The sequence below is a fragment of the Prenolepis imparis genome, unplaced genomic scaffold (genome assembly GCF_030444845.1).
Source record: "Prenolepis imparis isolate NDT839.2.m4 unplaced genomic scaffold, iyPreImpa1.0 SCAF_6, whole genome shotgun sequence".
NCBI classification, from domain to species: domain Eukaryota; kingdom Metazoa; phylum Arthropoda; class Insecta; order Hymenoptera; family Formicidae; genus Prenolepis; species Prenolepis imparis.
In genome coordinates this window covers 3,095,603-3,109,372 of record NW_028141164.1, presented here as the reverse complement: position 1 = coordinate 3,109,372, position 13,770 = coordinate 3,095,603, and the positions used below count along the sequence as shown (strand labels likewise).

At 31.4% G+C, this 13,770-nt stretch overlaps 3 protein-coding genes across 6 annotated transcripts in view; 1 reads left to right on the top strand and 2 right to left on the bottom strand.

The window, feature by feature from the left end:
- Positions 1-7,887, bottom strand: part of LOC145937181 (uncharacterized) — an 80,834-nt gene extending 72,947 nt beyond the window's left edge. The window contains exons 1-2 of the mRNA XM_083040100.1: positions 7,311-7,887; positions 6,681-6,723 (exon numbers count right to left, since the gene is read on the bottom strand). Of these exons, the coding sequence (XP_082896226.1) occupies positions 6,681-6,723; positions 7,311-7,436 (169 nt within the window). The 5' untranslated portion in view covers positions 7,437-7,887. The remainder of the gene's footprint in view (positions 1-6,680; positions 6,724-7,310) is intronic.
- On the top strand, positions 730-5,916 carry Hs3st-b (Heparan sulfate 3-O sulfotransferase-B). Of its 2 annotated transcripts, none has more exons than XM_083040218.1 (4): positions 730-1,001; positions 2,103-2,694; positions 3,009-3,499; positions 3,789-5,916. In XM_083040218.1, the coding sequence occupies exons 2-4, from the start codon at positions 2,231-2,233 to the stop codon at positions 3,911-3,913; spliced, it is 1,080 nt and encodes a 359-aa protein (XP_082896344.1). In that variant the 5' UTR covers positions 730-1,001; positions 2,103-2,230; the 3' UTR covers positions 3,914-5,916. The 2 variants fall into 2 exon arrangements, with proteins under 2 accessions (XP_082896344.1, XP_082896343.1); XM_083040217.1 differs by having other exon boundaries at positions 731-1,016.
- A 1,418-nt stretch (positions 7,888-9,305) lies between the features above and the next one.
- Positions 9,306-13,727, bottom strand: LOC145937260 (FGGY carbohydrate kinase domain-containing protein). Of its 3 annotated transcripts, none has more exons than XM_083040198.1 (12): positions 13,377-13,727; positions 12,683-12,934; positions 12,487-12,598; positions 12,147-12,384; positions 11,942-12,069; positions 11,471-11,653; positions 11,165-11,372; positions 10,945-11,095; positions 10,779-10,853; positions 10,223-10,497; positions 9,896-10,011; positions 9,306-9,822 (listed from the first exon to the last, which is right to left on the bottom strand). In XM_083040198.1, the coding sequence occupies exons 2-11, from the start codon at positions 12,881-12,883 to the stop codon at positions 9,927-9,929; spliced, it is 1,656 nt and encodes a 551-aa protein (XP_082896324.1). In that variant the 5' UTR covers positions 12,884-12,934; positions 13,377-13,727; the 3' UTR covers positions 9,306-9,822; positions 9,896-9,926. The 3 variants fall into 3 exon arrangements, with proteins under 3 accessions (XP_082896324.1, XP_082896323.1, XP_082896322.1); XM_083040197.1 differs by having other exon boundaries at positions 9,306-9,800; XM_083040196.1 differs by having other exon boundaries at positions 9,306-10,011; positions 13,377-13,726.
- Positions 13,728-13,770: the final 43 nt, after the last annotated feature.

The following is a 13,770-nucleotide window of genomic DNA, read 5'->3' as shown; positions in this document are numbered from 1 at the left end:
CAATGTTTTATCTGCATTAATTTTTGCACAATGAGCAATCTAACGTTAAACGATCTACTTTAGATCATCATATTACCAATTTTTTTACAAGAACTATACGTAAAAATAAGAAAAGATAACGAGCTTTTTTTATTTGTGAAATTATCTTGAATTAGTATTACGGTCTGTTTTTTCCCTAATCTACATTATATAGTTGATCTTTCCTATACATGCTCAATGTAACATCTACCGTGTCTCTCTCTCTCTCTCTCTCTCTCTCTCTCAATACAATAACGTATAATGATGCGTATGTGATGACAAGGTGGATTGATCCAGGCAAAGGTCGTTCACGCGTTCTCATTAGCCCGATTGTCCGTCGACAGGTATATCTTATCCTTACACACCGCATTATATAGGGCGATGGTCTCCCTTCTCCCGGCCAACCCGGCGTTATCGATTGTTACGAACACCGTGTCCAGAACCGTAACTGAGAATTTGGCACCTGCAGCGAATCATTCTCAATGTTTTGATACAAACGATATTTCTATGTAATCCTCACATTAAATTTTAGAAAAGACAAAATATCGTGTCTCTATTAAGCTTGAAAAAAAAACATACTAATATTAAAAGGACGTTGATAACAAATGTGACTGATAATTGCCAGTAAACTGTAGTTATGTACGATCAAGTAGACTCAGTATCTCTTATAATTTAAAAGATTTCACGAAATAAAGAATTAAAAAGAACATTTTGCGCACGCATAATGTAGCGCATTTACTTTTTTTATATAATAATCGTAATACGCATGATTCGCCGCTCTCTCGGGAGAAAAATGGCGCCTACAATAAGGATCGTAGTCCAGTTACGGCTCTGATGCAGTACAGTTTGATAACGTGCTAAATGTGCACTTTCCGCGCGCGAGAGCGTGTGTCCACATCCGCAGCCTTCTACCGGCTGCGCCAGTCGCACGTTGCTCGATGACGGACGCGCACGGGATGAAAATTAACGTGTCTCCGACAGCGGTACGTTATTCCGGGGTAAGTGCAATCCAAATTACCGGGCTGCTCCAGCTACCCAGTCTGATAGAGTGATCAGACCTTTGGGGTTCAGAATGTCCTGACGAACATTTCAAAAATTTGAGAGAGACACAGCACGGCAAAAATCTCTCACTCTCTTCATTTTTTTGTTCCCTTATATTATTATTTTTTTTTTTTAATTAAATTAAGAGCGCAAATTTATTTTTCATCTTATTGTTATTCTCAAGTAAAAAGTGTGTGTGTGTATAATTTAACTATTAAATGAAGAAAATCCATTAGATAAAGAAAACTTTATTTAAATTAGAGAAATGAAAATATTATTTATAATTAGAGAGATTTTGTATGTGTTGATTGTCAATTTTATTGTTAAATATTGAAAAATATAATTTTGTGACCGGTCGGGTTTTTCGAAGACACGTCATTTTTTTCAACACCCTGGTAAACATTTTGCAAATTTGAAAAATATAGGAATAAAGTTCCATTTATCAGAAGCACAAAATTATTTTATATCTAATATAAATTAGAAAATAGAAAGGCTATTCGAGCCATACGCGGATGTCGGTGCGTTGATTCCAACGAAAATTAATTTTTCGTTGAAATTAACTAATTGTGCACGGGGCACGAATTTTGTTTGGTACACCACCAAGACTTTTATTTGGGAATAAATCCATACTAGATTTTTAATTCCCATATTACCCTCTAACCCCCCTACAGAATTATAGGCGAGAATATTTTATATCTTATTATTTCCATCAGATAAAAATATGTAGCGATGTATTATTAGATGTTTCATACTTTTCTATTTTAATTCTAATGTTAAAATTAAAAAATGCAGACAATTTATATAAAAAATTATTCATATTATTTCTTTCTTATCTTTCTCTCACTATATAATATCCAAATTTATTTTCTAATGAATATGCAATCAAAATGTAAAAATATGCACCTAATGTCCTAGTTTGAATGATATAAATACCATCATACCGATATTCGATTTTTCGCCCGCTATACTGAATACACCAGTTGCATTTACGCGCGTGTGCAGAGATTATCCTTGCCTTATCATAGTGCATAATGTGTATACAGGATATCAGGATATCGCGAAGGGTATCAATGCGGGCAAATCGGTATCCATGAACGAGACGGCGGATGCTGCGACGGTATAATGGCATCCAGGAAGCCGACAAAATACGACGACTCGTAAAAACCACGAAATGGAACTGCGTAAAAGCTCTTGGAAGATTTTAATCCTCGTGTGCGTGTTGGCCATCTACCTGTGGATGCTTCTCGTCGATCATTCGCACATGCTAGCCGACATATCGCAGAAGATCACTCTGCAGAAAATGCGAATCTCCGCGAAAAATATTTTGTACCAGCGTCTCGATCAATCGAAGATCGAGGATGTATCTCCGGATGATTCAAACTTGAAGAAACTACAGTCGCTGTCATCGCAGAATTCGAGCAACGCACTTAAAGGAAGCGTATTGAAATATCAGACATTCAAGCAACAAAGTTTGATACCAAGCCGACAATTGCCGACCGCTCTGATAATCGGGGTAAAAAAAGGCGGAACGAGAGCCCTTTTGGAATTCCTGAGATTGCATCCAGCGATTCGAGCTGCCGGCTCGGAGGTCCATTTCTTTGATCACCATTATGTTAAAGGATTTCGTTGGTACAGGTACGTATATGATAAATCTAATCTACGATTAAAATTATAAAGTATACGAAATAGCATCACTCCATCTACTGAAGATTTTTAATTGTAAAGCTCTTGAAATAGAATTTGAGATGTGCTATTATACATTTTTTTTATTTTTTACATATAAATACTAATTTCTTCATAGATAGCTTTAAAAGATGTCTCAAAAAATTTTTACATTTGTTTTTTTACATGAGAAATTACCTCCTCGCCGTTATATCATGAATCACTGAACATCCTGTACTAACACTATTATAAATATGCCTGTAATTTTTTTCTATCACAACAATTAGACGCAGAATGCCTCCGACTCTAATCGGTCAAATCACGATGGAGAAGACGCCGTCGTATTTCGTGACGAGCGAAGTGCCGAAGAGGGTGAAGCACATGAACTCGGGGATGAAATTAATCGTCGTGGTGAGGGATCCCGTGACCCGAGCGATCTCCGATTACACGCAGGTGAAGAGCAAGCGTCGCAAGATGCCGCGATTCGAGGATCTAGCCTTTTTGAATGGATCACGGATCGTGGACACTTCCTGGGTGCCACTGAGAATCGGGGTTTACGTGCGGCATCTCGAAAGATGGTTGCAATACTTCCCGCTATCGCAGTTCTTGTTCGTATCGGGCGAACGCCTGATCGCCGATCCGGTGATGGAGATCACCCGGGTACAGGACTTCCTTGGTCTTAAACGAGTGATAAGCGAGAAACACTTCTACTTCAACGCTACCAAAGGCTTCCCTTGCTTGCTCAAGTCGGAGGATCGTGCGACGCCGCATTGTCTCGGTAGGACAATCGATAAAGTTATTCATTTCAGAAATAAAATTAATTATATAAGATAAAGTTTTTTAAGAAGAAAAGTGACTATTATTGCAATTATTTGCAAAAGAGTAAAAATCCTTTTTCGCAAAAGAAATTATAAATAAAATGCTGTTTGTTTGTATCTTCTATAATATTTCTCTAAAAAAAGAGAAATTAATTTTTTTTTTTACTTGTTAATTTCTTCAAGTAAAATTTTTGTGTTCGTGCAAAATATTGTGTAACGTTTGACTAACTAGAATATTTTATCTTTTAGGGAAAAACAAGGGACGCAGTCATCCCTACATCGATCCCATGGCGATTCAACGTTTACGAGATTTTTATCGGCCATTCAATCAGCGCTTCTATCAATTAGCGGGTACGGATTTCGGCTGGTACTAAAAACCTACACGTATCGTATACATATCGTATACATATCGTAAGCAGGAAAACGGAACGGAGTCAATTTTCATTATACATATATCTCAAATACTTATATCTGTCACACGTGTAAATAATATATCTGCAATGATCTCTGATAAATGCATATACACAGTCACATCAGAACGCGCTATTAGCACAAAAGTTTTCTCGAGTTTTGTTTCTCATTTTCTTTGATTTTTCCTCTAAATCTCGAAAACAATCTCTCTTAATCTTTTATCATATCAATTTAATGTATCGATAAATAATCTATAATTTTCTATAAGAACTATATTTTCTGTGATATGAAAGTCTGTTTGCTTATTATTGTAAAATAATTTGTCTAAATTCGAGCATTTATATAAGATTGAGTTAAATTGCAATGTGCTACAAACACGTTGTTAAGTATATTAGATTTATGTCATATTATTTATAAAAGTAACAGAAAAAATGATTATATATTTAAAATTATGAGCAGTATACGGTTCCCGTCCGAGAGTCTTTACGAAAAATCGTCACATATCTATATTTATTATAATTATTATATTATAATATATTATAATAATTATTTATAATCATCAATATCTAAGAATCATATCTGAGACACTTCCATATACGTCATAAAGAGATTATAAAATTTATATAAATATGTACAATAATGAATGTGTGCGAAAATGAGAAAAATAATATATATACGTATAGTTAACTCGTACGTAAATAATTATTTTTTCCGATTTAGATAAAATTGATATAATTATATATCTTAATTTTAGTTACATAATGCAAATGGTAGACTATTTATGATAGACTTATTGATTTTCTTCGTTACTTATTTTTAGTTCTTTATTTTAAGGTCATATTCTGCAGTAGTATTCTTCTAAAATAATAGTGCAATATTAACATATCTTTTCATTAACATAATATCTTTTGATTTATTGTTAGATGTGCGTAAAATAGCGCGCGCGAACGCGGTTATTATAATTATACAATAATTAAGAGCGGAATAATTAAAAACTTGTCAACAGACAAAAATCATACGTACAACAATCCCATCTGATCATATTTTAGAGAAAAAAAATTTTGTTGCAAAAATAGTGTTTTTTGTGTTAAAAAAATGTATAAATTTAAATCTACTTTTCCGGTAATTTGATAGTCCGTTAGCTCTAGATCATGATTTATTTCTATTTGTTTTCAATATATAATGTATATAATATATAATATATAATGTATAACGACATGAATAGGTAAAATTAATACCAAAAAATTAACTAGTTCCTAAGTATTTAAAAGGCTAGTCAATATTATTAGCAAAAATTGTGGAATAACCACATAGAAAATTTCCGATATATAATGTAGTTGAGATCATAAACCAAAGATTAATTATGCAGCGTAAAATGTAGATGTGGTAAATAATAGAGGCACATTCTTTAACAAATCAATAAATCGGAGCTGATATTTTTTTTTAAATATTAGATTTATGTCTGATGTTAACTTTAACTACTCAAAAATAGGCCTATTCTCAATTCTTGCATTTCATGATATATTCTGTATAAATCAACGTTTATATATAATAAACCTAACGAGATCAGAATGAATTATAAAACAAATTCGAAAATTAAAAAGTTAATTTAGATGTAAGAAAGCAAATTATATAGTAAATTATTCCATAAGTTTAAGAAATTAGGTTTGCAATACGTTTTGTATGCGTGAAGAAGAGTAATAATTAATAGAATCTATTCAACGACTGTTGACGACGATTGCAGGATTATTGATCTAGTACATAAGAACGAAAGTAGATAACATTTAGCGAGATATTCACATTTGCGTAAGACGAACGATGATATAATAATAAAGCACAATGCTTTTGCTCAAATTGTACCACAGGGCTGTCAATACAAATATAAGTATTTCATACCATGTTTTAAATATACAGATGGTTTGACATGTAGAATAAAAAAAAAAAATATATATATATCCATGCTATATAGCATGTTCAAAAATTATTGTGATTCTTCCAATAATAAATCTTGTATACCCAGAATATACCCAGATTTCCTTTATAGCTCATTAATTATAGATACTAAGCGTTGTGTTGAAAAACCGTTTAATTTATATCGAATTAAATTTGATTTTACTATAAAGACTATGTCATCTTTTTGAAACTTTTATTATATTAAGATAATTTTATTTTATTATATTAAGATAAATTTTTATTAGAGAGAATTTCTCTTCTGTTCCATATCGTATGCTATCGAAATCCGGATAAATAATATGTTCACATATTTAGACGATAATCATATACTCGTAACATTTTCGAGGTGCAAAAATGATATTGACACATAATAACGACTGCATGTGATGTTCACATTTATGACGGAGCATTTTTTTAAATACTTCCGATAACTTTTGCATACAAAACTTTTTGTATATTTTAATATATAACACAGAAATAATCACCAAAAAGTTTTTAATCATGTTCCTAATATGTAAATGTACATACATGAACCAAAAAAAACGAGAAATTTTAATACTTTTATTTGTTTGGCATATATTTTTTAATTTTTTTTAAGAAAATTATGTAATTCATTATTTTAATGAAAAAGTTAACAAATAATTTCTTTAATTTTTTAAGATAAAGTTAACATATAATTTCTTAACTCTTTTTTCTGAATTGAGCTCTAGTTAATTTTTGGTGATTAATCTCCTACAGATAATGTTATATGTATATGTATACATGCAATACACTCACCGATACGATGCAACAGCAAAGCTCTATAGTACAAATCGTTGATCTATAACATAAAAGAAACAAAAATTATATGTAACAAAATAGTTTTCAAAATAATTAATATTTGAAAAAGTCAACAATGCGCAATTAAACTTTTATTCGTATCATAAAATAAATTTAATAAAATTACGCCATACAAATTATTAAACCTTTTAATTATTTTTTTAGATCTAAAAATTTATATAAAATATAATAAAATTTAATTTTTAAAAAGTAAGTTAAATAATTATAAATTGTATAAACAATATTAAAATTATACATATATAATAAATTTTTTCATTATAAATCATCTAATTATATAATAAAGTTTAATGTAATAATTTTTTTTTTTTTTTGTAAATTACCTTAAATATCCATATTTTTTCTCAAATTATTTTTTTTTATTTCATTCCAAGTTCTTAATATATTTAAAATTTTATTTTAATAAAAATTTAAACAATACATTTATATAAATTATATACATATATATATATAATTATATAAATTATATACATATATATATATAATTATATAAATTATATATAAATTATATATGTAATTATATATTTATATAATATTATATTAAATTTGTTTTAATTATAATCTGCTTACCGCATGGTTGCTCCGTCGTTGCCCGATGCCTCCCCGGGCCTCCTCCTCCTCTTTGTTCGTACTTGATAGCGTCTTTTTGGCACTTACACAGCACACGCTCGCGAAAATACCATCACGCGCGCGCATTAATCAGGAAAATAAAATAATCGCACGACAATTTGAACGACACTCCCGACGTAAATACATTAATCGTACGCGACTCTATGCGACACTTTCCGATTTTAATCACGCGATACTTTGTACAGAACTCCCGACATTAATCGTAATTTATTTTCATACTTGGGCACTCCCGCTTTTAACCGTATATTTTATGCGCTTTTGTTAATTATGCGACACATATTTGTAAAAACGGTACGCGATAATTATGATTAAACGAAGCTACGATCCACGTGGCACGAAATTTACGCGGGATGTCGCCGCAATATGATACCAACTGACAAAATACGCGGGAAGTCGCCGCAATTATGCCAACTGTGTAATAAGAAATTATCAATCTTTCGCGATTAATCGATCATTGAAATGATCGATTAACATAGAGGGCTTTAAGGTGCCTTTTCATGCTGACGCTCGACACTCATTTTTAGCGTCAAAAGACGTCACGTGACCAAAAATAAAGATACCAATTCGTCAATTTTGGTCACGTGACTTGGTCTTTTGACGCTAAAAATGAGCGTCGAGCGTCAGCATGAAAAGGCACCTTTACTCGACGTGACAAGTGCTTCGAACAATATTTCGATTGACCAATCAGAAGAAAGAAATATTTTCCTCTTACTTCAGAACAGTTTTTTTAATCGGGACAAGAGAAAACAGGAACAGGAAATAGTTAATAGAATAGTTTAATATAAAACATATGAAATGTAATTTGATAACGCAGATTAGAGAAATTTCATCACTTCACCTCATCTGTTTCTCTAGCCTTGTTTTCTATTCCTGCACTGGCTGAACTGTGCACACTGGTGCAATAAGTTAGAATGAGACAAGTATATATTTTGTCTCACTCGTAAGGGCTTGAGCAGAATAGCTGACTTATAAGATTTGAGACAAAAGACAGTATTGTGCGTTACATAAGACAAAGACTTAAGGCATAAAACATTGTCTTAAGGTTATAAGTCAGCCATTCTGCTCAGGCCCTAACTTATTGCACCAGTTCATCAGTGCAGAAATAGAAAACAAGCCTTCTATTTTGCGTTACTAAATTTATTTCATGTTTTATATCGAACTGTTCCCTATTATCCCTGTCCTTATTTTCTATTCTTTATTACCTGTTCCTTATTTCTTTTATTGTGCGCAGCCCTTTAGACAGTAACAAGTATGAAAAATACGGAGCGGCTCGAGTGCGACTTCACGCGACGCGTTCCAAGATGGAGGAATTTCGAAGAGGCGATCCATCGATAGTGCGATATATCGATAATGCGATAAACACGATATTGCGACTCTCGAGACAACCGAAGCGCAGCGGACGGAGATCGCAGTTTGTAACAGATTAACCTAGAAATAAAAATCGAAATACCTTATTATTAACAATTGGAAGCAATCGAAATGGTAATTAAATATGATAATTCATTATTGATATAAATTAATATTTAGAAAACAACATTAGTTTTTATAAAGATTATCTCTTTAATGTATTTATTGAAGTTAATATTTTAAATTATATTTTCGCACATGCGCAAAATACACCGTAGCATCACGTGTGCGTCGAAATTTTTTATAATTCAAAAAATATTGGCAATCCATTTTTATACAATCTTGTATCTCTAATCAGAAGAAATTCTTTTTTTTTTTTTTTTTTTTTTCTTATATTGCTTTATCATCATGTTATGCTAGAACTGATAATGGATATTAACCGATATTAATAAATTACTTTAAAAGCCAAGAAATAACTTTTGCTAGAGTTAGAGTATAACTTGTTAATAAAAAGTATAATTTGTAAATAAAAAAAATTGCATACAGTATAAAGTACAATGCAGATTAGTCTACATATAGTTATACTGATGTATAACAATGTCTGTATAAAAAAAAATTCCCCTTATATTTTTCTATTTTTATATGACAAAATAGATCTAAAATTAAATGAATAAAAAAATATATATAATAATAAAAGCACTGTTTTTTCTTTTTTTCAGATCATAAAATAAGCCCAACCGCAGAAAATATTTATCGCCACAAAGTTCTTTATCATGTTAAACTGCCATTATATCAGCATAATAGCATTATTCTAAATCATCAATAGTACATATGAATATGCACTAATATTACCAGTAACATCACAGTAAGTGTCTAATTAATTTGACATATGTTATATATGACTACATCGAAAGACCAAATCGAAAAGATACTTTGTACGCGATATTGATACTTTTCAATGAAGTATCATTTCTTTACAAATCAATACTTTCAAACCAAATTCTTAAATTTTCATAATAATAAATCCATTTCTAATATTTGTACAACATTTGCATCCTAGTCACAGCATTGGAGAGATTCTTTCTAAAAATGTATCAAATATTTGCTGAACGAACATTATTTACCTTCATTCAAACTCCCATTTGCAAGTCATTCACTGCACAGCTTCTTACAATTACCTCATTTAGGCTAAAAAGATGAAAAAATAGACTATAATTCTTCGCTCATCAATTTTCTGTAGTTTTGTTGGTCCTGAATCATTTTTTTAAATACACGATATTTTCGAAGGTGATATCTGAAATAATAATACTGAAATAATTACAAGTATACAATAAATGATATACAATAAATTTGATATAGCAATAGGAATATTTTCCTTCATAATTTTGATAAAATCACTTTTCCTTCTTTTTTATCTCTTTTTATGATAACTTCAAATAATATAAACTCAATATTTTAGAGATCACTCTATATAATTTATGTATCTATATTATGGCTATACTTACTTATAACATTCACTCGTCGGTTTTATTATATTCGACAATCCCGCCATTTTTTTGATAGTTTCGTGCATAGAATATTTTTTCGTGGCACATGCTCCAAGAATTGCCGAACCCACTAAAACCGATTCTCGCTCCACGGGACAAAGTACCGGTAACGCCAATACATCGGCTTGTATTTGAATAAACAGTGGATTTTGACTGAGTCCACCGCAAACTAATATGGTCTCGATATTATGACCAGCAACCGTCAAGGTTTCAATTATATACTTTGTTCCGTACTGTCATCAAAATTAATATACTTTTGTTACACAATAATAAAAATTAATACCTGTTAACGTTTAAAAGATTAAAACTTAGTTATAAATAAAATATTAGTTTTGATATTAAGTAATCTTTGATTAAGCTTTTCAATGCGTTAAATATATTAAAGTTATTCGGAAAAATAATCGATCCTCTTTAATTTATAACAAAAGTAAAGATAAAATTTTGTGATTTAAATAGAATTATTATATTATAACAATTTTCAATAAATTAGAGCTATTTTTAATTTGTGACGTACCGTTAGTGCCTGTACTGCTGCTAAGTATAATAACGCCAAGTTCTCCTGATCTACAGATAAGGATAATCCAGATACCTAAGAAGTAATATAAGTAATAGTACAAAACTGTATCCATTTTCGAGATGTGCAAAGCTCAATAAAAAAAATGCAATGTATGTGTCAATACCATTCCTTTCAGAGTTGGATCAGCAAGAGGCGAACGATTACCGTGAAAATCTGGCCACATATGTATATCCTTTGTCAAATAAGACACGTTTTGCAGATTTTTCTGCTCAGCCATAACGTACAACAATTCGGACAGATATTGTTGAATATGTCTGAAATTAATAACACTTTTATCGTATCGATATTTATTCATATACATATATATGTTTCGATAAACTCACTTATTTCCGCCTAAAGATTTGAGAATTCCCGGTGTCGCGGGATGTGTACCGATAACGTGATCGAGCAGCTTTCCAGTAGCACTTTGACCCCCCTCATTAAGCCAAAAACCGGGAACCATCGCATTGTAGTACGGACCCCAGACACCATTTACAAATATCTTATTCTCGTTCACTACCATGTGACACGTTGAAGTACCGCAAATCAAAGCTAGAGATTATAAAATAATCCATTAAAATCACAAGATAATCCATTTTAATTTTTTTTTTGATAAATCTATATTATGTATCATCATTGATATTGCATACCTAATCGACTGGAAAAATTTGGAGACACATCCGGTGCGTAACAACCGATCATGCCGAGGCCACCGGCGTGTGCATCGATCAGCGATGTTCCAATCGGTGTACCTTTCAATAATCCCAATTCTGTCGCAGCTTTCGCCGATAATCCGGGCTCAATCGCATCACCAGGCACTCTTACATCATTACCTTGACATTAATATTTATCTTGATTAAAGTGAAATAAGAATTGGTCCATATAAAATTTATAATATCTGCATGTATGCACAATATTTCAATTATTTTTACAATTATTTTTAATATTAAAACTAGCCCATCAATCTTTAATTATTCTTTATACGAAAAATCCTTATACATTTAAAATATCTTTTTATAATTGATTTCTTTCTTATTTTTCTTATCAATTAAAATTAGATGAAACATTTTTACTTGCAAAAACTTCTCACCATTTTCGATATTAAATACAATACAATGTACCTATTTTTCTCCAATTGTCTTTCTTCAGGTCCCGTAAATTAAGTTGCTCAAAGAAGTCTTCATTCCATCCGTTCGTACTATCGGGATTGGCGCTATAGTTCCACTTACACACTAACGAACACAACGATCTAATAGAAGAAAAAATAAGAGACGTTAATTACTTCAATTGCCCTGATTAAAGGATTTAAGCATCAAGGATTTATACCGCGATTCCGATTCAGTGGCTTTCCATGTTAAAAAGTCTGGTAAGTCAAACAACAATGCTGCAGAGTTCCAAGAAGCAGGTAAATTCTTTTTGAGCCACAACATCTTTGGTGTTTGCATCTCGAGAGAAACTTTTCCGCCTACATATTGCAATATTTCATGACCTATAGAATTGATGAAATCAGCTTCCTCTTGCGCTCTGTGATCCATCCATAGTATGACATTTTGTTTCTCCTGTCCTGAACAATTAGATCAATTTACTACATTACATTAATACTATAATTACATAACTTTGATATAAAGTTAAGATAAGAAATATCCTCCGTTCTTTTTTTTTATACCTGTAAGACTGACTGTTACTGGTGAGCCTGTTTTATCTATAGCAACCAACGAACATGTAGCATCAAAACCAATCCCTTTAACGTCTTCTGCAGAAATTTCGGCAACAACCGACTGTAAATAATAAAACGAAAGTTGTAATTTAATTAGATCTAATTTAATATAATTTCATTGTTATTGCAATAAATATCGCTTTACCTTGACAACATGGCATACAGCGCTCCAAATGTTATCAGAGGATTGTTCATAAAAGTTTGGACCGGGATGAAATATTTCAAGAGGACATGTAGCCACCTTCTTTATCTTTCCATTCGAAGTAACTAGAGCTGCTCGAACGCTTCCTGTTCCCACATCTACACCAACAAAAAAATCCATGATTGTAACAATGTCGACAGGCATCCACAGTCTCACGTGAAGTAAAGTCAACTAAGCTGTGTGCTTAGGCATGAACTGTAAGAAAGAAGTAATACAATTATCAGCTAACCGCATACATTAATCGTTGACATATATTCAGATGGCATGACCCTGAGATAACATTAATTCCAGAGATATAGAGTGAATAAAAAATTGAGAATGTGTAAAGTTATCAGTAAATGATGCTTTAATTCAGCAACATACATACAAATGACATATTGGTGAGCATAAATTGTAATGTAAACTGTAATATAATTTGTATATAATTTGTTGTTCGTTTTCTAATTAATAATGGCTATAAAAATAATTTTGAAAGTTTGAATGTATAAATGCAACATACAATAATGTATTTTCACATTTTAAATGATAAAAATTATTAGAAACAAGAATGATTAGGTAACAGGGTAACGCATTATTTCATCACTTATGATATCAAATAGAAATGTGTAGAAATATTATTTATATACTTATAAATTACCTTGATTTTATAGTTGTATGACACACTTCTATTGTAACTGTAACATTTGCTCTGTTGTGCTTACATATTCAAATAAGAAATTCTATACATTTTAGTTTAGTTATTTTAATCGACAACACAGCAGTAGCAACATTGTGAGATCATTTGTCAATTGCGACAAGAAATATGTAAAAAACCGATGTGTGACAGGCATGAAGAATAAGCCATATAAATTGCATGAAAATTGTTTCATATTTTTTTATGTATATATGCATATATACGTAACACGTGCTTCGTGCCAAGCTGTACGCTTGATACCAACACGACCTAGGCTAGGTCACCTAGCCATACCTGTTCTGTGAAACACGTGATAAGCGCACCAAATCAATTTCTGGTCGCGCAACACATTGGCGGG